This window comes from Tauraco erythrolophus, chromosome 2, assembly GCF_009769465.1.
Source record: "Tauraco erythrolophus isolate bTauEry1 chromosome 2, bTauEry1.pri, whole genome shotgun sequence".
Lineage (NCBI taxonomy): Eukaryota > Metazoa > Chordata > Aves > Musophagiformes > Musophagidae > Tauraco > Tauraco erythrolophus.
In genome coordinates this window covers 31,472,666-31,495,068 of record NC_141466.1, presented here as the reverse complement: position 1 = coordinate 31,495,068, position 22,403 = coordinate 31,472,666, and the positions used below count along the sequence as shown (strand labels likewise).

The window sequence follows — 22,403 nt, the reverse complement described above, 5'->3', positions numbered from 1 at the left end:
CACCCCGGGAGCGGGGCGCTTACCGAGTCCCCCATGCGGCTCCCCCGGCGCCATCTTGAGCACATGGCGCCGGCCCGGGCCCGAGCGGCCGCTCGGCCGGGAGCCGGGAGCGAGGGCAGCGCCCTCCTGCTCTCTCCTCGCTCCTGAGCAAAAAGCCCTTTCCCGCCCCTTTGTCCCAACTTAAATAGGGCAATTCGCAGAGGCGCCGCCTTGGCTCAACCTCCCCCGGGGGGGGATGGGACTCAGATCTGGTGGCACAGGGAGCAAATCCCCTCCCCTGCCACCAGAACACCCCCCACACATCAAACTATCACATTCCACCCCTCGCCTCTGCGAATTCCCTATTTAGGCACAACTTCACTTAAAACATTGAACAAGAACACACATTTCACAAACAATCCACCCCTAGTCCCTTCACCAAACACAACAATCAAAGTTTCCCAAGGTCCCTCTGTTTTCACCACTCTGGAGTCCATGTTTTGCCCGTTACCTCTCCCAATCACTATTCCTATCTCGAATTCCTCAGCTCCACGTTGGGCGCCAAAATTGTCGTGGTTTTTGGACTGAGGGTCGAGACAAGAACCGAAAGGGAGCACCCACCAAACATGGTCTCGGGCAAAACATGACTCAGGCTTTCTTAATAAAACAAAACAATTTATTAACAGTTACTTAACAGGAGACAAGGGAACGAAACCGGTTACTTGAGAGGAGAAAAGAGAAAACAAGGCCCGATCTTAAAACAACACCTCCCCACCCCCTATTTTCCTTTCGTTCCTGGCTCTGTCTTCCCCCCAGCGGCGCAGGGAGACAGGGAATGGGGGAGTATAGGTCAGTTCATCCATGTTGTTCACTGCCGCTCCTTTCTTAAAGGTGGAGGAGTCTTTACACCATTTTTCCCTTGCTTCGGTGGATCCCCTACTCACAAAGAAAAAGTCCCCAAACTTTTCCAAAGTAAGTCCTGCCCGCAGGATTGCAATCCTCCCCATGGATCGCACCAGTTCGGGCTTTACCAGTCTCGGCCTCTTAGGGAGCTGCTGCCACTCGCGTCGGCGTGGGTCGTCCCACGGTCTCCAGATGCCTCCACGACCTCGTCGTGCATTCCATGCCCCATTATCAACAGTACCTGGTCGCGCATCCCCTGCTCCACGACCTCTCCTGGGCTCAGGCATCTCCTTCCCGACGTGGGTTTCTCCACAGGCCACGAGTGGGTCGCTGCTCCGCCGAGTACACCCTGGCTGCAGGGGGGCCGCCTGCCATCTCACACCGATTTGCAAGGGAAGCCTCAGCTCCAGTACACCTCCTCCTGCTCCATCTTTGCTGACCCGGTCGTTGTGGTTGTCTTCTCTTAGATATTAATCCTCTCTGGGGGAGCTCGGCCCGGCGGGCACCCCGGGAGCGGGGCGCTTACCGAGTCCCCCATGCGGCTCCCCCGGCGCCATCTTGAGCACATGGCGCCGGCCCGGGCCCGAGCGGCCGCTCGGCCGGGAGCCGGGAGCGAGGGCAGCGCCCTCCTGCTCTCTCCTCGCTCCTGAGCAAAAAGCCCTTTCCCGCCCCTTTGTCCCAACTTAAATAGGGCAATTCGCAGAGGCGCCGCCTTGGCTCAACCTCCCCCGGGGGGGGATGGGACTCAGATCTGGTGGCACAGGGAGCAAATCCCCTCCCCTGCCACCAGAACACCCCCCCACACATCAAACTATCACAGCCAGTAAACAGATTTATGCAAAACAGTTATCCTGTGACATAGTCTGAACACCAGCATTAGCAATAGTTCCAGCTCAGAGGGTGAAGCACAGCTCAGCTTTGTAATAAGAGAATGCTCGACAGTGCTACACGAGAGCCCTGACAAAGCCCCATTAACACGGGAGATCCTTCTTTTAAAGGATGAGGGCTTGAACATTAGCCACTCAGAAAATTTTGTCCACCTGTCCTCACGGTTATTGCATTTGGCCGGGCAAGTACATGTCACGTTCTCTCACGTATTGCATACATGTTACACCCGGCACAGTTGTCAACCAAAGATCACTCACAAGTACCAAAAGATTGACACAAACCTTTTTTGCTCATTGCACTGTATGAAAAAAGAAGTGACAGAGAGAGTGGTAAAAGGGAAGAAATAAATACTAACTCAGATGGTATTAGGCATATTTGAATGGAGCAAACCAACAACCAAAACCATATTAGTCCTGGAAAAATAAGGCTTGTTAAACTACCTCAATCTTTATGGCTAACCTGGAGAGTCCACTGAGCCAGTTTTTCCCTGGCACACAGAAATTCAATCAATGGCTCTTGCACCATGCTGGTGGGCATGGTGGGTAACTGAGAGGGCAATCTCCTGCAATGAAACAGCCTTCCCTATTGCTGAAAGACATTTCCTGAATGTCTGTCAGCAGAAACTGCACTTTCTAATGCTCCTGGCTCTTTCACGCTCATGGAAGAAAGAAGAGCATTCTGCAGAGCCAGAACAGTATTCTGGAAAGTGGCGGTCACTCCTCCTCACCCATATACGCTAAGGCTCCATATTAGATACAAAACGCTTTAAAGATCCTTTTCCCCCCAATCACAGGGAATCGTGTATTGAGCAACAGAAATTAAATATTATTCTAAACCCACTAGCAACAAGAGGATTTTTATACCATACATGCCACTTCTTTTCGCAGCTTTGGTAACCAACATACTACAGCATCAGATGTGAGACTCCATTTCCACTGCAGTGAGCACAGTGAGCCCAGTGGTCACCTATGCCCAGTTAAGATAACCTGATACCGGTCAAGCTGCCTGTGGTGGTAGCAGCAATCAATGCAACCTAAGTATCCATAGGATTCACTCCCTTATGGGGAGTATTTTTCAGCCTAACGAAACCTGCCTCTGTTGCCATGGCTGAGTGAAAACTGCCTCTACTGCACTGGCCCACGCTAGCACTGGTCGTTCAAGTAAGGTCGTTTAAATCCAACTTGAGTCTCATCATGACCCTGCAGTGTCCTGGTTTTAGCTGGGACCAGGTTAGCTCTTCTTTTTAGCAGCTAGAATCATAGAATCATAGAATCATAGAATCGTTAGGGCTGGAAGGGACCTTCAAAGGTCATCTAGTCCAACCCCCCTGCAAGGAACAGGGATATCTCCAACTAGATCAGGTTGCTCAGGGCCTCATCCAACCGGGCCTTGAACGTCTCCAGGGATGGAGCATCCACCACCTCTCTGGGCAACCTGTTCCAGTGTTCTACAACTCTCATGGTAAAAAATTTTTTCCTAATATCCAATCTGAATCTACCTCCCTCTATTTTAAAACCATTACCCCTTGTCCTATCACAACAGGCCCTCCTGAACAGCCTCTCCCCATCTTTCTTGTAGGCCCCCTTGAGGTACTGGAAGACCGCTATAAGGTCACCCCGGAGCCTCCTCTTCCCCAGGCTGAACAGCCCCAACTCTTTCAGCCTGTCCTCATAGGAAAGGTGCTCCAGCCCTCTTATCATCTTCGTGGCCCTCCTCTGGACCCTCTCCAACTGGTCCATGTCCTTCTTATGTTGGGGACTCCAGAACTGGACGCAATACTCCAGGTGAGGTCTCACGAGGGCAGAGTAGAGGGGGAGAATCACCTCCCTCGACCTGCTGGCCACGCTCCTCTTGATGCAGCCCAGGACGCGGTTGGCCTTCTGGGCCACAAGAGCACATTGCCGGTTCATATTGAGCTTCTCGTCCACCAGTACTCCCAAGTCCTTCTCCTCAGGGCTGCTCATGATCCATTCTCCACCCAGTCTGTAATTGTGCCTGGGATTGCCATGACCCAGATGTAGGACCTTGCACTTGGCCTGGTTAAACTTCATGAGGTTGGTACGGGCCCACCTCTCCAGCCTGTCGAGGTCCCTCTGGATGGCATCCCTCCCTTCCAGCGTGTCGACGGCACCACACAGCTTGGTGTCATCGGCGAACTTGCTGAGGGTGCACTCCATGCCACTGTCCACGTCACCGACAAAGATGTTGAAGAGGGCCGGGCCCAACACGGACCCCTGAGGGATGCCACTCGTGACCGGTCTCCACATGGACATCGAGCCGTTGACCACTACTCTCTGAGTACGGCCATTGAGCCAATTCCTTATCCACCGAGTGGTCCATCCATCAAACCCATGCCTCTCTAGTTTAGAGAGAAGAATGTCGTGCGGGACAGTGTCAAAAGCTTTGCACAAGTCCAGGTAGATGACATCCGTTGGTCGACCCTTGTCCACCGATGTTGTCACCCCATCATAAAAGGCCACCAAGTTGGTCAGGCACGATCTGCCTTTGGTGAAGCCATGTTGGCTGTCACCCACCACCTCCTTGCTCTCCATGTGCCTTAGCATGGTTCCCAGGAGAATCTGCTCCATGACCTTGCCAGGCACAGAGGTGAGGCTGACCGGCCTGTAGTTGCCCGGGTCCTCCTTGTTCCCCTTTTTAAAAATGGGGGTTATGTTCCCTCTCTTCCAGTCATCGGGGACCTCGCCAGACCGCCACGACTTCTCAAATACAATGGCCAGTGGCTTGGCAACTTCATCCGCCAGTTCCTTCAGGACCCGCGGATGGATCTCATCAGGTCCCATGGACTTGTGCACCTTCAAGTTCCTCAGATGTTCCCGAACCTGCTCTTCAAGTACAGTGGGCGGTGGTTCATCCTTACAGTCCCTGCTAGTTCTTTCCACAGCTTGGGTGGTAAGACAAGAGGCTCCGTGTTTTGGTTTTACTCAGAGGCTCGCTCTGAGAAGAATGCTGATAGCAAGTTGATGTTTGTGGTCGGACGTGAAACTCCAAGGACTTTTCAGTGTGCCGGAGTGCAGAAGCACGGCGGGATAAGGGGGGAGCATAGTTGGGACAAGGGGGACACGATTCCCCTTGTGATTTGTGGTCGAACTTAAGATTGAGGGCCAAACTGGCCAATTAGTATTCCATATCATGCAGCGTCATGCCCAGTATAAAGGTGAGGGGCAGCCGGACAGAAGGGCTTTTGCGCTTTGGCTCTTTCGCTGCTTTTGCTCTTTTGCACTTGCTGCGCTTTTGCTCTATTGTTTTTCTTTCTTTTTTCTCTCTCTCCCAGTACTCCCACTCTCGGAGTACTCTCTCTCTCTCTCTGCCCCTCTCTATTTCGGGGCCTCGTGTTTGTCCAGGATTGCAGCTTTGGGACGAGACAGGCTTCGCATACGAGGGGGTGGTGAGCATCTACACTGTATATTAAATCATCTGTATTAAATTGTTCTTATCTCAACCCACGGGTTTCCCGTTTCTTCTTTAATTCTCTCCCTCATTCCTGGGGGTGGGGGAGGGGGAGTGACTGGCTGTGCGGGGGGGCTCAACCTAACCCACAACATGCAGACATATCATTCTGTACAAAATTGGCAGCTAAGTTAAATGGACTATACTCTGAAGTGCCTAGTTGGTCTTCTCTGAACTTACCTCAAAAAGGTGTTGTAAAGGACTGGATTTTAGCTTTTCTTTGTTGCCAAAGCATTGGAAACCAACACCCAACAAACCTGGAATAACAATTAAATACAGAGTTAGACAACAGCCCAGCATATATTGTTTGGTAAAGTCATTTTCATAAGCAAGTCTAGTCTCAACACAGTATGTAATAAAACAAATGCACCATTACATTGTTTGAAAATGTAAGGCATGCTACAAAAACAAATCAAAAACATAACCTGTTATTCCACTGAATGGAAAAAAAAAAAACCAAAACTGTAATAGCTAGAAACTAGTAAAAAATACTACATTGATTTTTCAATTCCTCATAAATGGAATTCGTGTTTCTGGAATTGTAGAGAAAACTATCTTTTACACAGTAACCAGCTATAAATGAGAAGACACACAGTGGAAACTGCCAGGCAACAGAACATGCTCAGAACTCCTTGTTTTGCTTCCTCCCTTAAGACTATTATCATTTCAAGGATAATAGAAACTGGGACACAATAGGGTATTCCATATACCACTCATGCAATACTTTCAAGGGAACTTTTTGCTGCATGCTGAGAACATGCAGCATTTTTCACATATGTAATTTGGCTTCAGCACTTTCCGAAAGCCCTCTGAAAGGGCAAGAAATCCAAATCCCAATCTTTTTATCTAAATCAAGAGAGTCCATTAACTCCTTCAGCAATCTAGCAATATTTAACCTGCAGCCTCTTAGATTATCCAAGGCTGCTCTTAAGGCCATCTTATTCCCCTGAGCCGACAAGGGCCAGGACTGATGTGAAGACAGCATCTGAGGAATAGGTACGCAGGTGTCCCTTTGCAAAGCCCTCTGCAACTAAACAAATGGCATTACTTCAAGAACTTCCCTCTTGGAAACACTGAGTGCGACAGAAATCGTGGCAGACTTAGGTAAGAAAAACAAGTTATAGTTTAGGAAATAAAATTAATCTAATTCTCTTGAAAGGGAGTTTCTTTAAGGACAGCTTGTTCTATGAGCAATCAGAGCTTGATTTCCTAATGATCTCTCTTAGATATTAGTGTACTTACGCATTCCCCTTTTCAATGCTGGCTTCACACTCCAACCCCCCAGCAAGACTGCCAATTTTTATTCAACTCAAACACATCCCTCCACACATTCCTGTCTTCCCCAAACTATCCCCAGCCCTTGTTATACTCACTAATTATTGGCAAGATGCAGCATGTATTGGGTCTGATTCTGACTTAGATGTGCTGACTGGTTAGCTGGCAGGCTAAACACAGAAGCTAATTTCCTGTCACAGAGGGCATTACATTGTATTTCTGCCCCTACTCAGCTGCCAACTGACACAATACCAAAATAAATTTGTTCTCTTGGAGATGTTTTTCTTTGTCAGATCCAGCTGAAGTTGGCCAATGGGTTCAAAATTTATTAGGAGCAGAGTGACAGGAAGACAGATGGACAGACAGTGTGACGGCACGAGCTTTGTTACCTTAAGAAACCTGCCCCAAAACTGCCTAAAGGTTGAGGACTTCCCTGCCGCGTTTCAGCAAAGATGTTTTCAATTATTACATTTTAAAGCCTCTGACAATAGCAGTTGTAATAGAAAGGCTGACAGATCATTAATTACAGCACTGCTTCTGGGAAAGGACCATTATAATAATATTCCTATGCTACAATTTTGTGAAGCATGACTACATCATTTGTTATAAAACCTGACATATGCTTGAGCTAAGCCAGCCCAAATAAAGAGGGGAGAACTCATTTTGAAACAGTTGAAACTACTAGGTCAAAAGCATGATTCTAGCAGTTGTGTGCTGGACAACAGGTACACATGTAAATAACAGGCACTGTGATCTTTATACCTTCAGGAAACTTTGTATTAAAATACATAAAATTCTTGATATTCATACTTAGGAGTGCAATTTAGCATCTTCAAAGACAGAGTGAACGAGGTCAGTTGAGAAGCCCTTTAATTGCATTTCATTGCTTAATTGTCATTGCCACATTCATTATACAATAACATGGTGATAAAATTATGTCTAAGGGCAAAAATGAAATATGTAATGATGAAATTTATTGAATTTTAGGTGAACTCATTCTGTATTCAACTCCTATGAAACAAATCCTAAGTGAAGCAAAGCTCTGCTATAAATTACTGTTTGATCAGAAACAGGATCAGAAAAGACGAGATACGGAGAAAACGATTTAACAAAGGAAACAATATTCCATTACTGCTCTCACAGTCATAAGAATGTGTTACTCAACTGTTTAAAACCCAGGAATTTACTCTAGAAGGAGAATGGGTAGAACTGAGTGCATTTTAGTTATGTTATCTACACTGCTGAATAGGAATACGTAAATAGAGTAGAAGTAGGATATTTATGCTACGTTTTTAACCCAGCTTTGTTCATAAAACTGATTCACTGATGTTCCCATAAACAGCAGTACCAGGAAACTGGAGGTTTCCTGCATAAGGGCTGGAATGAGAAAAAGCGACCACTTAGTAGACTTTGTACTTTGTGTTCACCGTTTGAAAATAAAATATATGGACGCTGTTTTCAGAACCTACTGCAAAAGATGTGGGAGAGTTTCAAAGTTTTCACAGGTATACTAGCTTTCAAGAACAAGGAAGTGTGCATGATTGCCTTTTTTTAAACATCTAAAAATACATCAAAAACAGCTTAGGGGTGAAAATTAGAGGAGACAAAATGATGGTTCAATTTAAAATGCACGATTAACAACAGAAATCAACGAAGTTGTGAATCCTAAGGATGGGTCAACTGCCATATAAGAGGGATATTTACAGATCCAGCAAACAGTCATAAATGATGTCTGGACAGGGAATAAACATCAAGCCACGCTAGGCTGCACGAGGGGCCTCACTTATCTGACGGACATTTCAGAAGAGGTAGGAGCGCAAGCTTGATAGTTTTCTAGGGCCTATTCACTTGCACATTCCTCACCTACACACCTCTCTTTTGCTACATTTTAAATGGAAACTGAATGTTTTGGGATATCTTTAAAGATACAAACTCTCCAGGCCTCAACCTGCCAAAATGCAATTGCTGTGGAACTTAATTATGACTACGAATAATGAACTAGCTTCCAGAGGGAATAAAAAAACAGATAAAGAAAACGCCACAACACACACGAAGACAACCAAATATAAAATACATATTTTCTTACAATTATTCTGTTGTTGTGTGTACAAGTGTGGCATAGGTAAGTTAGCAAGCTTACTCTTCCACAACTGTCACACATGCAAAATCTGAATAAGACAGACAGTATCACAGCAGACATGCAACAGGTAGTATGCACGCCTATTGTCTGGAGGCAGCAACAGAAATCTGTTCAGCTATAAGAGCTTCAAAGGTATAACCCACACATTCAGAAAACATTTATACTGTCCTTTAAAAATAAACCCCAAATTACACATAGGTAATCTGAGAGAGGAGCTACTGAGGGACAGAGGGACTGTTGGGTAAATTTTCTCCTGTTATTTCTTGTACAGTAGTATAGGTCATACTGCTGCTGAATCAGTCTGGATTGTTTTGTTGATATTTTAAGGAAATTAACGACACATTACATGCATGGAAACACAATATTACTCTTTAATAGCCCAAACTGAATCCAATGAGCCTGCAAAAACTAAAGCTGGAAACCTAGATGATATTAAACTGTAGAAAAGGGAACAAGAGAAACAAGTAGTAAAACATACCAAACTGCATGCCCCAGTCACCGAGGTAATTTATTCTTATTACTTCATGTCCCAGTGCAACTTTGAGATTTGCTATAAAATTCCCTGGAAAGGAAACACAACTGGTATTATTATTCAGTTGTAGGTAGTCTCTCGTCCCAACAAAAGAGTTTTCTATTTTTCGTATGAGCTGTATTCAAAACGAAGACGAAAAGCAATCAGATGAACTATTTCACGGAATTTGCTAAAATGTGTCAGAACTAAAAGCAATATGTAATTTCACTCAACTATCAGGCCATGAAGAGGCCGAATTATTATTAATAATTATACATGATACATTAAATAGAATTAAAACCAAATATATTATTAGCTGCACAGATGCTCCACGATCTTCTGCTAATAACCTACTAGTTTTTATCGTAAAAGAAGGAAAGGAGGGAGAAATAATGTTTTCCATATGCCATTAGAGTACTGCACAATAAACTTATTAACTATTCCATTACAAATTACAGCAACTGTGTTAGTAACACTGGCACAAAGTAATTAACACATAAAAGCAAACTTTTTGCAAGACAGCCACCAAGACATAACTATCTGACTACTCTGCAGTCCAATTCAAATTGGAAATTTAAAATTCAAAGGACTCTCATAACATCTCAATGAAAACTGCCCTGGATGTCTTTGTAGAACAATTTAAAACTATTTCATTTAACGTTCACAGTCATAAAACTGTATTATGTGTGACTTAATAAATCTGCCAGCAACACACCATGCTCTTTTCTTCACTGCATAACGAGCAAAAGGTTTTTAATTAGCAAGTCCAGCCTGACATGGCCACTCCACTAGAAGTGTGAAAGGTTAGCAGTGTTCCCCTGCCAAGTGAAAAATGAAGACAAAGAAGCCTTTTTAGGACACAGTTAAACACATACTTACCTACTATTGTACTTACCTACTATTGTGGAACGCAAGTGTCCTATGTGAAACTTCTTGGCAATATTAGGGGAGCTGTAACAAATTTTCACAAATAATGTTTGTTCAATGTGCAAGACTGCCAGATCGCCAAGTCAAAAGAATTTAGCTCATGCATATAGCAGAACTACTGAAATAAAACCACCGTTTTCAATTTTCTCTTAAAATTCCATTAGCTTCTGTTCTAGACAGCAAATTTTCCTATCCAACCACCTTCTCCTCCAGTATCAGTTAACAGCCCGTGTTACAGGGAAAAAGAAACCACAAACAACCCCACAACAAGGAACTCCCAAAAACCCAACTATACTAGTGACAAAGGACTTACACTACCTTCTTACTTTTTACATGTTTCAAATATATGGATCATTCTCCCCATACCTTTATTAGAGATACATTTGATACCAGGACAGGGGACCTTGTGTACAAGAATCAGTAACTAAAATCATATCTTCTTCTACCAACAAGGTCCCCCTCCTCCTCGAAAAAGCCCTGAACCCACAATTGTTTGCCCCTGATAATAAAATGGAAGTTCAGTTATGAAAATTCACCCTCCAAATTAAAGCCAAGTACTTACTTTCCATGACTACAGAAGCCTGCAGAGGGAGTACAAGTGAACAAAAATATTTATAGATAAAGAGATCTGAATCAGCCGCTTTTCATTCCATGAGCGGGTGACTGTAAACAAAATTGCACTGGACAGAAATTTTGGGGCCAGCATTGAGAAGATTTAGCAAGACAAATGCCTGGCTGCTTTAGGAAGTAAGGGAGGAAGGTATTAAGGTGAAAAAAAGAAATGGGTTAGCGGCTGAAAATTCACATCATGTTTCTTGGTAACAAAATAAAAGCAGCCTACTTAAAAACTGAATGCTATTAGGCACTAAATGAGAACATTCTTAGTGATGGGCAGTGTGAGGTGTGAACTCTTTACATACCAAAAATATACTCTGGGAAAAAGCCTCAATTCCTAAATAGAACTTAAATTCTACTTGGCAAATATATCGGAGTATCAAATACAGCTGAATATAATACCATAAATATGGTTTAACTTCACAGGCATCACACATTACAGCAATGAATATCAATCAACAAAATATCAATCAGCAAACAAGGCAATTTTCTCAAAGGTCTCATCACATGTGCTTACCTGAACTCAATCACTGCCTTTTGTCTAGGCACTGTGGAGAAAAGTTCACTTTTTACTCCATACTCTGAGCCATCTTTCAACACTTGCTGCAACACAGTCTAAACCACAAGGAAGATTAAAAAAAAAAAAAAAGAAAAAAAAGAAAATATGTTGCAACAACAGAAAGTGTGATCAGGAAAATTGTTTACCACTCACACAAGAGACTGATCCCACAGCCTTTATTCACATTAGCAACTAGATGGCTGGTCTGCCAAGCAAACAAGATCTCGTACGCAGATGAAAATGCCATTAACTTTTGAAAGCTGTATCTGACCAACTAAAAAAGTCAAGAGAAATTATAGGCAGAGTTTTGGAGAAAATCAAGGCTGAATTTGGTGAAAACTTGAAGTGGAAAGCCTAGTTTTCACTAAAATCATTGTTTAGTTACATAAAATGAAAGGGCAAGAGAGTGACCTGGCGGGTAATTGGTGGACAGGAAAGGAAACTCAGTCTAAGCATGTGGGTAGAACAGTGACTTCACGTAAAATGAGGGAGTTCTCATGTAAACAGGAGTGTTACGCTAACCAGGACCCTCATTTATACTAATGCAGGTAACACATTTTAAAATAAAGAGTACCTTGCAGAACAAAACCATGGATAGATACATAGAAGTAGGAGAGCTTACGAGCAGTAGACTTCTCTAGAGAATCTACCTCATTGTGCAGCCAAATATTCTCAGTGGTTTTTTAAATTATTTTTAATTAATTAAAAAAAAAAAAAAAGCTACACAGCATACCTCTTAGCATCCTCAAAAACTTCCTCTACCCATGAGTATATCTTATCTAGGCACACTTTGAGGTGTTTGGTCATTTCTCTGAAATTCCTAGCAGTCCTGTCCTATATCCAAGGGGTTCGTCAAGGCGTGATATACAGGGGACACTCGCTGTGCACAGCACAGCCAGATCACACAGGCCCAACCCTCTGGGACACATCAGAACTCTCACGCACTCCTTGTGACTGAGGACCCAAAAGAAACCCAATGAGCTCCAGCTGCAGGAGCATTACCACACATATGCAAGTCACCTGAACCACACATGAATACATTTCTTCTGCTTCAGGAAACCTCACACACAAGTACAGGAGTTCTAGTCTTTGCAATTATCACTAAAGCCAATTTAAGAGACAAATAAACTATTGCAGAATGCTCTCCATCAGTTCACTGCAGGAAGACTGCAACAACAGCTCATGGAAGGTTTGGTCATTCATAACTCTAACAGCATATTTAAATATCAACCAGTGGTTTAAGTGACAGAGACACAAGAGGCTTAGCTATATCTAATTTTGGTTGTATAAATCTAAACTGCTTCCATTGTTAATCCTAGAACATGAGGCAATAAATGTTTCTACCTTTTTCCAGTTACTTTACATCACTATCCACTTTATTTCTTCATTAATCCTTTTTAGGAATAGTATCTGCCTAACGTTCTTTTCCTTTCCTGTTGGAAGAGAGCACGTGTATACAAAGGGGAAGCAGAAAACCAGGAGACTTTTGCAAGAATTTAAGCCTCCTCAGAACTACCGAGTCACTTCAACTTAAGTCTACAACAGGAAGAGGAAAAACTAATACATTCACCTTCTACTAAAACTGCTAGGTTTTTCTAGGCACTAAAAGTCAGTCTGCCTTCTACTCCTTATCTTTATGAAGTTCTTGCAAATAATCCAGAGCACAACAGAGACACTGCTCTTATACACCGAGCAGTATCTTCCTTTCATTAAGCTACTGGTTCAACAAATGAAGCTTTCAATTTCAGTCAGGCATTGGACTTTGAGGAATACATCTTCCATTTTTTTTTTTTTTTTCCAGCAAAGTATGTAATGATAGATCTGCTATCATATACTTTTATTTCAGGTGTCTTTTCATCATCTTTTTCTATTTTAAACAAGAATCTTTACATGTAAGATCAAAACTTTTCTGCTGAATACTATAGAAACTCGGAGCAGATGCCAAGCCTGCCTTTTGAAGCAGAGAGGAAAAAGGAGTTAAGATTATCAGTGAATGATAGATTCATAGATTCATAGATTTCTAGGTTGGAAAAGACCTTATAGATCATCGAGTCCAACCATCCCTAATCCCCCTTTAAACCATATCCTCAAGTAGATCATCCACCCAGACACATTGTTTCCTCATAAGGACGATCTATTGTGAGCCTCATTCCAAATTTTAGGCCTACATAACAAATTAGCAACAGGTATTGTTGAGGACAACTTACAAAAGACAGATTTACATAGAAAATACCTAAGACAACAGTAATTATTCTACGGTTTTATACTGAGGAATTCATTTGTACATTAATGCACCTGAAATATAGTACTCACCTTCGCTAATAATTCCCTGTCTATCTTAAAGTTCACTGTTCCTGGACCAGCACTGATTTCACTCACTACAGCATCACATTTTAGCTAAAAGAACAAAACGAAACAGAAATTCTACATGAAAAGAGATAAAATGGATAATTGTTAATTCAATCCATTATAAGTATTAACTTAATCCACTATAAACATTAGATGTTATTTATAGGTTTGAAGCAATCACAGATGGATCATTTAATCAGTCCTGTTGGAATAGGGATGATTTTGTTATTTTATTATTTCCAATCCATGCTTAATAACTCTGAATGTAACTCAGCCTGAGATGTCACCTGTTTTACTTCAGTCCCTGCATGCATACAGTCTGTTTTATTTTGACTGGGAGCATGGGAGCAGTAGCTGATTTCTTCGTACACACAAAAGATGAGATATGTTTGGACGCTTACACAGTACCTGATAGCACTTAAAAAAAAAAAAAAAAAGAAAAAAAAACTCAAGATCAATGTCTTAATGAAACCTGAGACAGAAATTTTGGACTGCCATTTCTTGAAGTTTCTGACTTCAATGACAACATTCTGCAGTATTCAGTGATACAAAATAAAGATGTTAAAGGTGAATTTATTAAAATTTCAGTTAGAATTTCCATAAGTACATGTTTTGAAAATTCCAAACCTATAAATAAACCAATCCCTGAAATCAACCTCCTCTTTATACAAATTTTCATCTCATCACAGGCTGAGAGTTTTGGATCTCAACCTGTCAGGTTCGAGAGTTTCCTATTAAACTAGCTATCTTTCATAGCCAAGGAATTGTCTAAAAAAAAAAAAAAAAAAAAAAAAAAAAAGGGATAGAAAGCATTTAAGAGATTACATAATCACTTTATCACTTGATTAATATCTTTGAGAGAGGCAAGCCATACATTCCTACTTAAACTCAGCAGCATGAAGAAGAAAGTCTACCCCCATGCTAGGTCTCCAGCTTAGACACTAACTTAACCAGGAGATGAAACAACAGCATTGAAGTTCTTTAACCTCCACAAGCTCCAATAACAACAAATTCCAGTGTTTATTCACAAGCTACACAAAAAAACATTTCTTGTATTGACTCTGAATTTCCCATTTTTTCATTTTACAAAAGGTCCTTTTTACTTATGTTTTGGAGCAGAGAGAAAACAGAAATTCCCACTGGACTTTCTCCATACCATTTGTTCTGATAACGTTTTCTACATAATGTGTCATTTGCCATCTCAGCCTTTTTTCTCTCTCTTTAACAGGAGTGCTCATCTGGCCTCTGCACAGCTTTAACAATCTCTCGAAATGCCCTGCGCTTCTTTAGTAACCAGATCTCCCCGTGCCAAGGCTTGGGCCAGAATGCCACTGTGCTACACAGAGGCATAAAAAGCCCACAACGCTATGTCCCCTCTGCAAAGAACTAACAGTCCAAAGATAAAACAGGAATCAGCCAGCCAGATGAAATCCAAAGCCCATGGAAACAAGACAGTTCTGAGGGACAGTTCTCAGCACATCAGAACACATTGTGTTCCATTTAGTATCACCTTGCCTTGTTATTTAGGCTATTTTAGTCAACAATAAATATTTCCATCTCTTCTGCCTAACCTAAATATCTGTATTTCAAATATTGTGACCTATTTCCTCAGAAGTGACTAAGAACACACTATTGAACCTCGAGGCACTCCATCAGCTGTTTATCACCACAGAAACTGATCACTGCCTAGATTCTTCTCTCTGCTACTTTTATATATATGGTCAAATTTTGCTAATTTCTACACTGCTTACCTTCTTTGTGAAGACACAATCAGTCTAAACAAATTATTCTAAGTGCATCTCCTTTATCCACTACCCAACAAAAACCATTCTAAGAGATTAATGGGATTTTTTCCTTTCTCTAACCAGCACGGTCTGTTCAGTTTTGGGGCTTATATTGATGGTCTGTTCTTCACTGTTACAGCTGCTCTGTCATGTAAAGATGTAGGGCTAAGTGTCCCAGGTTTATTTAATGAGCCACAAACAATAAAGGAGAGATTTCTAGCTCTCTACCCACTGGGAACAGCAGCTGTTTTTAAAGTGACAGACTAGATACAAGGAAGAAAAAAAAAAAAAAATTGTTCCTGTGATGTTACAGGCATTGGACCAGATGCCCCAGGGAGGCTGTCAAATCCTTAGAAGCTTTTAAAACCTGATAGGTATTCAAAAGTCCCGAGCAACCTCATCCAAAAACCCTCAACAACTTGCACTGAGGAGGAGACTGGAACAGGTGACTTCCCAAGACTCTTTCCAACCTGAACTATTTTATGGTTCTAGATCACGTACAACCTGAACAACCTGATTTATTTGAACACGTTCCTGCTCGTTGCACTGGGTTTGGACTAGCTGACTTTTGAAGGTCCCATCCAGCTCAAACCATTCTATGATTCTATCACCTTTAAGTTGTTTCAGTACTTTTGATTACACATCTGTGCACCATCAGTTCTTCTTTCACCTGAGTCAGAATATTAATTTGTTACAAGAATGTGTCCAAGATACGGATCTCTTCAACATCTCAGCAATGAAGAATGAAATGGAGAAATAAACTTTTAACTTCTCAGTAGTTTTACAATTGTTTTTATTTGTCCTTTTTAACTCCTGATCATACAGCAACCCAACTGATTCCTTCTAAAGATTGCTCTTTCTGATGCAGATACAAGGGTGTGTAGCGACAGGACAGGGGGCAATGGCTTTAAATGGAAAGAGGGGAGATTTAGATTAGATAGAAGGAAGAAATTTTTTTACAATTAGAGTGGTGAAACACTGGAACAGGTTGCCCAGAGAAGTTGTGGATGCCCCATCCCTGGGGTTCAAGGCCAGGTTGGATGAGGCTTTAAGCAACCTGGTCTAGTGGAAGGTGTCCCTGCCCATGGCACGGGGATTTGAACTAGATGATCTTTAAGGTCCCTTCCAACCCAAATCATTCTATGAAAACTCTTGTTTGCACTTTCATTACATGACGTAGCTCTACTTTGCAACTAACTCTGTGACAGTTTCCTAGTTTATTGTCCTCTTCATTGGCATCAGCAACATGTTTTCAGATTGTAAAGAATTTTTTTCAGCTCAAACAATCCATCAAACCTTAGCATCACCTTTCCAATTTTATGCAAGCCAACTTCTCTAAATTCTTCTTTCCTTCCCTTCCTTCAAGGTTTGTGTCATTTCTGCAGACCTTGTTTGCATGCTGCTTCTTTTTGATGCTGTAGTTAGTCTTAACGCCTCAGCTACTGGCATTTCCCAGACCAATACACCTGAAAACATTGCTGTTCTAAGAAATCTCAATTTCAAGCAGTTAAGGATTTGAAAACCTGGCCTGTCTGACCCACAAGCTAAATTTCTCCATTCTAGTGCTCAATTTTGCTGTCTTTGATTTTTCAAGCCACTGAATACTCAATTTTTTCTCAAGTTTTGAGCAACAGTACAGACCATGGCATACCCTTTAGATGCTCTCCTAATTTCACAAATATTATTTACTATTCAAAAAGAATAATTTCACAAAATCCAAACAGATGCATGGAGAAAGAATACCATTTCTTGTCACACCTCTAGTCTTCAAGTTTGTTATTTCATCAAACATACAGTATTGATGGCTTAGCATACCCTTTCAGCTAGCTTCTGAGCTCGAAGCTGAAGATCTTGTGCTAAGCAATCACTAAAACTGTCTTCTGTTACAGAAGCAATAGAAAGCTGGAAATCAGCAACATGCCTGAAAAGAAGAACGGATGAAAAATCAGAAAAAAAAACCAACTTTGAAACGATGGGGAGATGTGGCAGATCCAAGCAGGCTCTGCATAAGTCTAACTGGCAAACATAAATCAGTCACAGATAACTGAAAGTTCACTATGTTTAGAAAGCTGCAATAGAAGACCAAATATTACCTTCGCTCTAATTAATACAATCACAAAGTAGATATGGCGAGAGCACCATTTCAAAAATTAGGCTTATGAATAAATCTAATTTACTTGCTAACATCATTACACCTCCTAAGCAGGACATGCAGAAAAAAATCCATAAAAACTTCATGCTGGTTCTAATCAGTTTCACATTCAGATCATTAATGCTGAAACACTTGTCATTCAACCACTGCCTGTAATTTGTACAGCTTTTTAAGCAATTATATTTGGTTTGAGCTTGCTTGAAAAAATACAGTGATTTAATTAGATTTAGGTATCTTCTTATAACTGGACTGGTATATTAGCTTAGGTCTGTTTTTTCTGTATTTCTTTTTCCCTAAAGTCCTGTCAAACTTTGCAATAATAAGCACAACAGAAAATAATAAAACATGACATAACATTGTAAGCTAAAACGTAAACAATACCGTTTTTTGGAGACAGGAACTGCAGATATGGACTTTATTAAATTTTCTGGTGGCAGATCCAAAACCTTTGAAAGCTAAATTGAAACAAAGAACAAAGTGGCATAAGCAAAAAAGATACAGGAAAAAATACAGCTCCCTGTTTAAATACTTGCAGGGGATGCATCGCTTATATCTGAAGGCAAATTTCAACCCAGGTAAAAAAACTAAGTATTTATTAACTATTACAAGCAATACCAAAAAAATATGCAACATAAACCCAAGAAGTGTTAAAGGAGCCTCAGAAAAAGCAAGACAAAATACCACGTAGAGTTTTTTCGTTCTTTTTTTTTTCCCCACGAAGGATCCCATTACACCCTCGCATGCCTTTATCGCCTTATCCAGTCGCTACAACTCCCTCAGCTCATCCCGCACACAGTAAGCGGTCGGCAGGGAGGCCGGCACCACGCCAGAGCCTCGCTAACGAGCTAGGAAAGGCTGGATTCCTGCCAAGACGGAGAGACCCCCGACGAACTGCTCGCGAGTGTAAGCCCGTGGGGACGGAGAACCCGCACGACGGGTGCGGGGCCGGCGGGGCCCGCGCTCCCGCCAGACGCTCCCGCCCAGGGCGGGGCGCGGGAGGAACGCCCTTCACCGGCCGCCCCGCGCGCAGGGCACGGGGCGGGCCCGCGCGAGCCCCCCACGCGCCCGGAGAGGGGCGGGGCAGGGGAGCCCGCGCCGAGCCTCTCGGCAACGGGCCGGACCCACTGTAAGACGCTCGGGGGGCGGGGGGGGGGAGGGCGGAAATGAGAAGTCTCGATTATGGCGCACCCCTCCTGCTGGCATGGCTGCGGGAAGGAGCGCCGTACCTGGGAAGCGATGCTCCTCCGAAAGGAACAAGCCGCCATGGCGGCGCCGCCAGGCGGAAGATCGCGGACCCCCTTCCCCCCACCCTTCTCGTTTCCGCCCGCCCAGGGGCGGGCTGGGTCGTACCATTCTCAGGACGGGGAGGAAGAGCCCATTGGTCCCCCTTTGCGCGGAGGAGGCGCGCGGAGGGCCGTCCCACTGTGCAGGGGAGGGGGGAGAGCGGCGGAGGGCGCGCGCCGCCCCGCCCCGCCCCGCCCCGCCGCGCTTCACGGACGAGCAGGGAGGCGGGTGTTGCTCCCGCAGTGCGCGTGCGCCGCGGGTCGATGCCGGCGGCGGCCTGCGCGGCCCCTCCCGCTCCGTCGGCGGCGGGGCGGCGTGTGCGGTACCGCTCGGGCCCGGGGCGGGAGAGGGGCGACATGAGCACGTGCTCTGTCTCCAAGGTGAGGCGAGGCGAAGCGGGGCGGGGGGGGACACGGGACGGGACGGGACTGCCCTTGCCCTCCAGCCGCCGCTCCGGTGGGGGGGGGGGACTGCCGTCGGGTTTCGCCGCCGAATCGCTGAGGCGACAGGGCGGCTCGGGGCCTCGTACCGAGGCGGGCGGGCGGGCGGGGCCGGCGTGCCCGAAGCGCCGGCTGCACTCCCGCCTGGGCGGGACGGCGTGTTCGTGCGGCCTGAGCGGCCCCCTCGGCGCGGTCCCGGCCGGGCCGCGTGAGGAGAGCAGCGGGGTTGTGCTGAAGGAGCCGACCCTCACAACTGCCCGTATCTCGTCCTGCTTCTGCTCCCCGTGCTGTCTTCACCCGCTGCCGCTTCCCTGATCCCCTGTGCCCTGTTCCTCCGCCTGTGCCCTCCCCTGGTTGGGTCCAGTCGTGGTGGTTCTCCGCCCGTGCCCTGGCGCCCACTGGGTCTCGCTTTACCCAAGGCACTTTTTTCTCACCACAGCAACCAGTCGCCCTCCTGCCTTCTTGCTCCGTCCTGTTGCTCCTCCTCACCTGCAGCCGAGCGGCAGCGTGGTGGCTGTAGGTTTTGTCACTCCCAGCTGAAGTTTGTTGGCAGCGCTTCCTGCCGCTTCGGAAAATTCATTGCGTCCCCCCCCCCCGAAACTGAGTTTAACGGAGAAATAAAAAGAAAAGTGCTGTCACTGGCGCGTAATGTTAAATATCTGTTGTCATCGTGATGTTTCTGAGCTGCTTTTTCGCTGAATCGTGCTGTGCGGCAGGATCCTTAGGTGTGGAAGACGCTGTGCAGGTTGTTAATTTCAAGAGGAAAGGGAAGTGCTTCCAAACAAAGTTAAAACTTAATCCAAAACAAGTGGATTTCCCTTTCAAAAATGGCTGTTGCCTTGAAGTAGTTAGGAAGCGAAAGGTGTCCCCGCCCCTTGCCTCCTGTGTCTTACATATAATACTTTTTTGCCGTTTTATAGTGAGCTCTCTGCTGCATTCAATGGTGTAGGGAAACCCAATGCTTGTAAAGCGTTAAATAATGTTTATGTTTCATTTGACTTAAGCATACGTTGTTTCTTTTAAATATGTAATTTATAGTTATTTTGACCGATTCCAGTTGTGCTCTTGTGAAGTACTGTTGTGACATGTCGTGTGCACTGCAGCATAAATGAGGATGTAGCACAGCTTTTTGTAGTGAAATCGTTCCACAGTGTTTAGAATCTGTAGAATAACCACAGCTTTTGTCCAGCCAGTTTTAGATGATTGCTGGTATATGTGGCAAAAGGGAAAGTATCTGAAGGCATCTCCAGGTCCTAAGGCTGTTTTTTAGAGGAGGCCGATAATTGTTATCACTGTTCTGCTGCAATTTCTTATTTGTATCAGAAGGGAAATAACATGTCCAAAGTCACGCAACTGACTAGTGCCTGTGATCAAAATTGAACATACCTCTGGAGCTTTATTTTCACTAGATCATTCTTAGGCTAGTGGCTGAACTATCCTGAGTTCAGTAATCCTTGCTTGTAATAAACATCTCCATTGAGAAATACAGGATTGAATCACTCTATTTGTCTCGAATGCTTCGTTTCCTTCCCTCTTACTGTAGCGCTGGAACCTTACGGTGAGAGTTGGGGAATGCACATGATTTCTGATGTATAGGAAATCATTGTAACTCTTCAAAAGAGATGAGTTTTTATTTGAGAGGATGGAGGAAAAAAATTGCAGATTTTCTAGAGGAAAATGGAAAAAATCTTCAAGAATTCAAAGCTTAATACTTGTGTTTTATTTCCTTCTCCTTTGTGATGAAACGGATCTAAGTGGGAGATGACTTTTATCTGGAGGACTTTCTTGGAGCTGGGTTTTTTATTTAGCTGAACCTTTTCTAAACCGTTTGTCATTCTGCTTCTAACCATCTTTACTTTTTAGAGTTAGAATGCGCTTGTCCTCTGCAGCCGAAGCTGTCGTCGGCTTTTGTCAGTGACTTAATAATACTCACTGCATTATTCTGGATCACCTTTTCTATGCATCCCAGCTCGCTCTTTTTTTTTTTTTAAACTGAAACTATACCGAGGAAACTCTATTGATGTGTCCCCAGGGAATCACTTCCTCTTAATTCTAAACCTGTTGGAGGTTGCAAAACCTTTAGAGTCCGCTGCTGTTCTAGTTGGTGGTTGAATTGAAGAATATAATGGAAAGATTAAAAACTTCCTCCTAAATATACTGGGATACTGCTTTTGCTAGTTTTCCAGCTTAAAACAGAAATATAAATGCAAATTGATGTCCTTAAGATACTGACAATTCAGTTCAAATTATTGGTTTACTGGAGCACTGAAATTAAAGGAGAATAAAGTGGCCTCGGTAACCGGTCAGACTGATGCTCATATTGAAGTTTATATTTTTTTGCTATTCTTTAGGGCTGTTTTGTTTTTAAACCAAGTCCCAAGAAGAGAATGATGTCTCACAAAACAGGTTAGTGCATTTTGATATATGTTTCTATGCTTGGAAAGGGTTAATCCTGGAAGGTTCACTGCATCTGGTGGAGTTCTGTTCTACCTGCATGAGGATTTCCGCTGCTCCCTGGTGTCGATGTTATTTTATATCTCCAGCAATCAAGATTGTACAGCTAACTTTGTCTTTGCACGTTTGGTTTTTTTTTACAAGAAAACTCCTTTCCATGCTACCATAAATTGTTTACTGACTGAGAAACTACTTATCTGAAGAGTCTGAATGAACCCCTTTTAAGTTACGGGAGTCAGAAATTATATCCCATTCGTAAGTCTCATCGTATTCTGGATAGTTTGCCAAAGTTCCTTGAGGAAAAGAAGAAAAAAAATCCATTTGCAAAGATCCCATGGCTTCTGTCCACTAGTACTTGTTATGTATGTTTTCTCCAGCCTATATAGGGTGTGTGCAGGTCTCTTGTCATTTGAGGAAGACTGAACAGGACTGACTCTCATTGGAGCCACAAATTATGGTGCTTAAATAGTTGTTGTTTGAGACTCAGTGAGGAAACTTCCTGTTCGTTTTCCCAGGTTAAACTTTTTTTGGCATCACCAGAGCTGTCAAAGGTGTGAAAATTTGTATAAAAAAAAGTGGAGGGGAAAGTAATAAGGCCAGATTTTTGTGGAAATCATCACAGGCTTATTCATTTCCAGAGGGCCTTCCTGTAACACCTGCTTTAAAATTAATCCT

General features: G+C 43.6%; 2 protein-coding genes across 15 annotated transcripts in view; one reads left to right on the top strand and one right to left on the bottom strand.

Moving 5' to 3' along the window:
* The window catches only part of RARS2 (arginyl-tRNA synthetase 2, mitochondrial), a 43,991-nt gene extending 25,165 nt beyond the window's left edge, over positions 1–18,826 (bottom strand). For 5 of the 8 annotated variants that reach the window (XM_086631308.1, XM_086631305.1, XM_086631311.1 and 2 more), the window contains exons 1-8: positions 18,232–18,476; positions 17,932–18,005; positions 17,214–17,319; positions 13,579–13,662; positions 11,224–11,321; positions 10,060–10,115; positions 9,132–9,215; positions 5,419–5,495 (exon numbers count right to left, since the gene is read on the bottom strand). In XM_086631308.1, coding sequence (XP_086487434.1) covers positions 5,419–5,495; positions 9,132–9,215; positions 10,060–10,115; positions 11,224–11,321; positions 13,579–13,662; positions 17,214–17,319; positions 17,932–18,005; positions 18,232–18,279 — 627 coding nt within the window. In that variant the 5' untranslated portion in view covers positions 18,280–18,476. Of the gene's footprint in view, positions 1–5,418; positions 5,496–9,131; positions 9,216–10,059; positions 10,116–11,223; positions 11,322–13,578; positions 13,663–17,213; positions 17,320–17,931; positions 18,006–18,231; positions 18,477–18,776 lie in introns of those variants that run through there. The other 3 variants (XM_086631309.1, XM_086631306.1, XM_086631310.1) reach the window with 2 other exon arrangements.
* A 308-nt stretch (positions 18,827–19,134) lies between these two features.
* Positions 19,135–22,403, top strand: part of ORC3 (origin recognition complex subunit 3) — a 38,373-nt gene continuing 35,104 nt past the window's right edge. For 5 of the 7 annotated variants that reach the window (XM_086631295.1, XM_086631294.1, XM_086631293.1 and 2 more), the window contains exons 1-2: positions 19,135–19,214; positions 21,626–21,680. In XM_086631295.1, coding sequence (XP_086487421.1) covers positions 19,191–19,214; positions 21,626–21,680 — 79 coding nt within the window. In that variant the 5' untranslated portion in view covers positions 19,135–19,190. Of the gene's footprint in view, positions 19,215–21,625; positions 21,681–22,219; positions 22,234–22,403 lie in introns of all 7 variants that reach the window. The other 2 variants (XM_086631297.1, XM_086631296.1) reach the window with 1 other exon arrangement.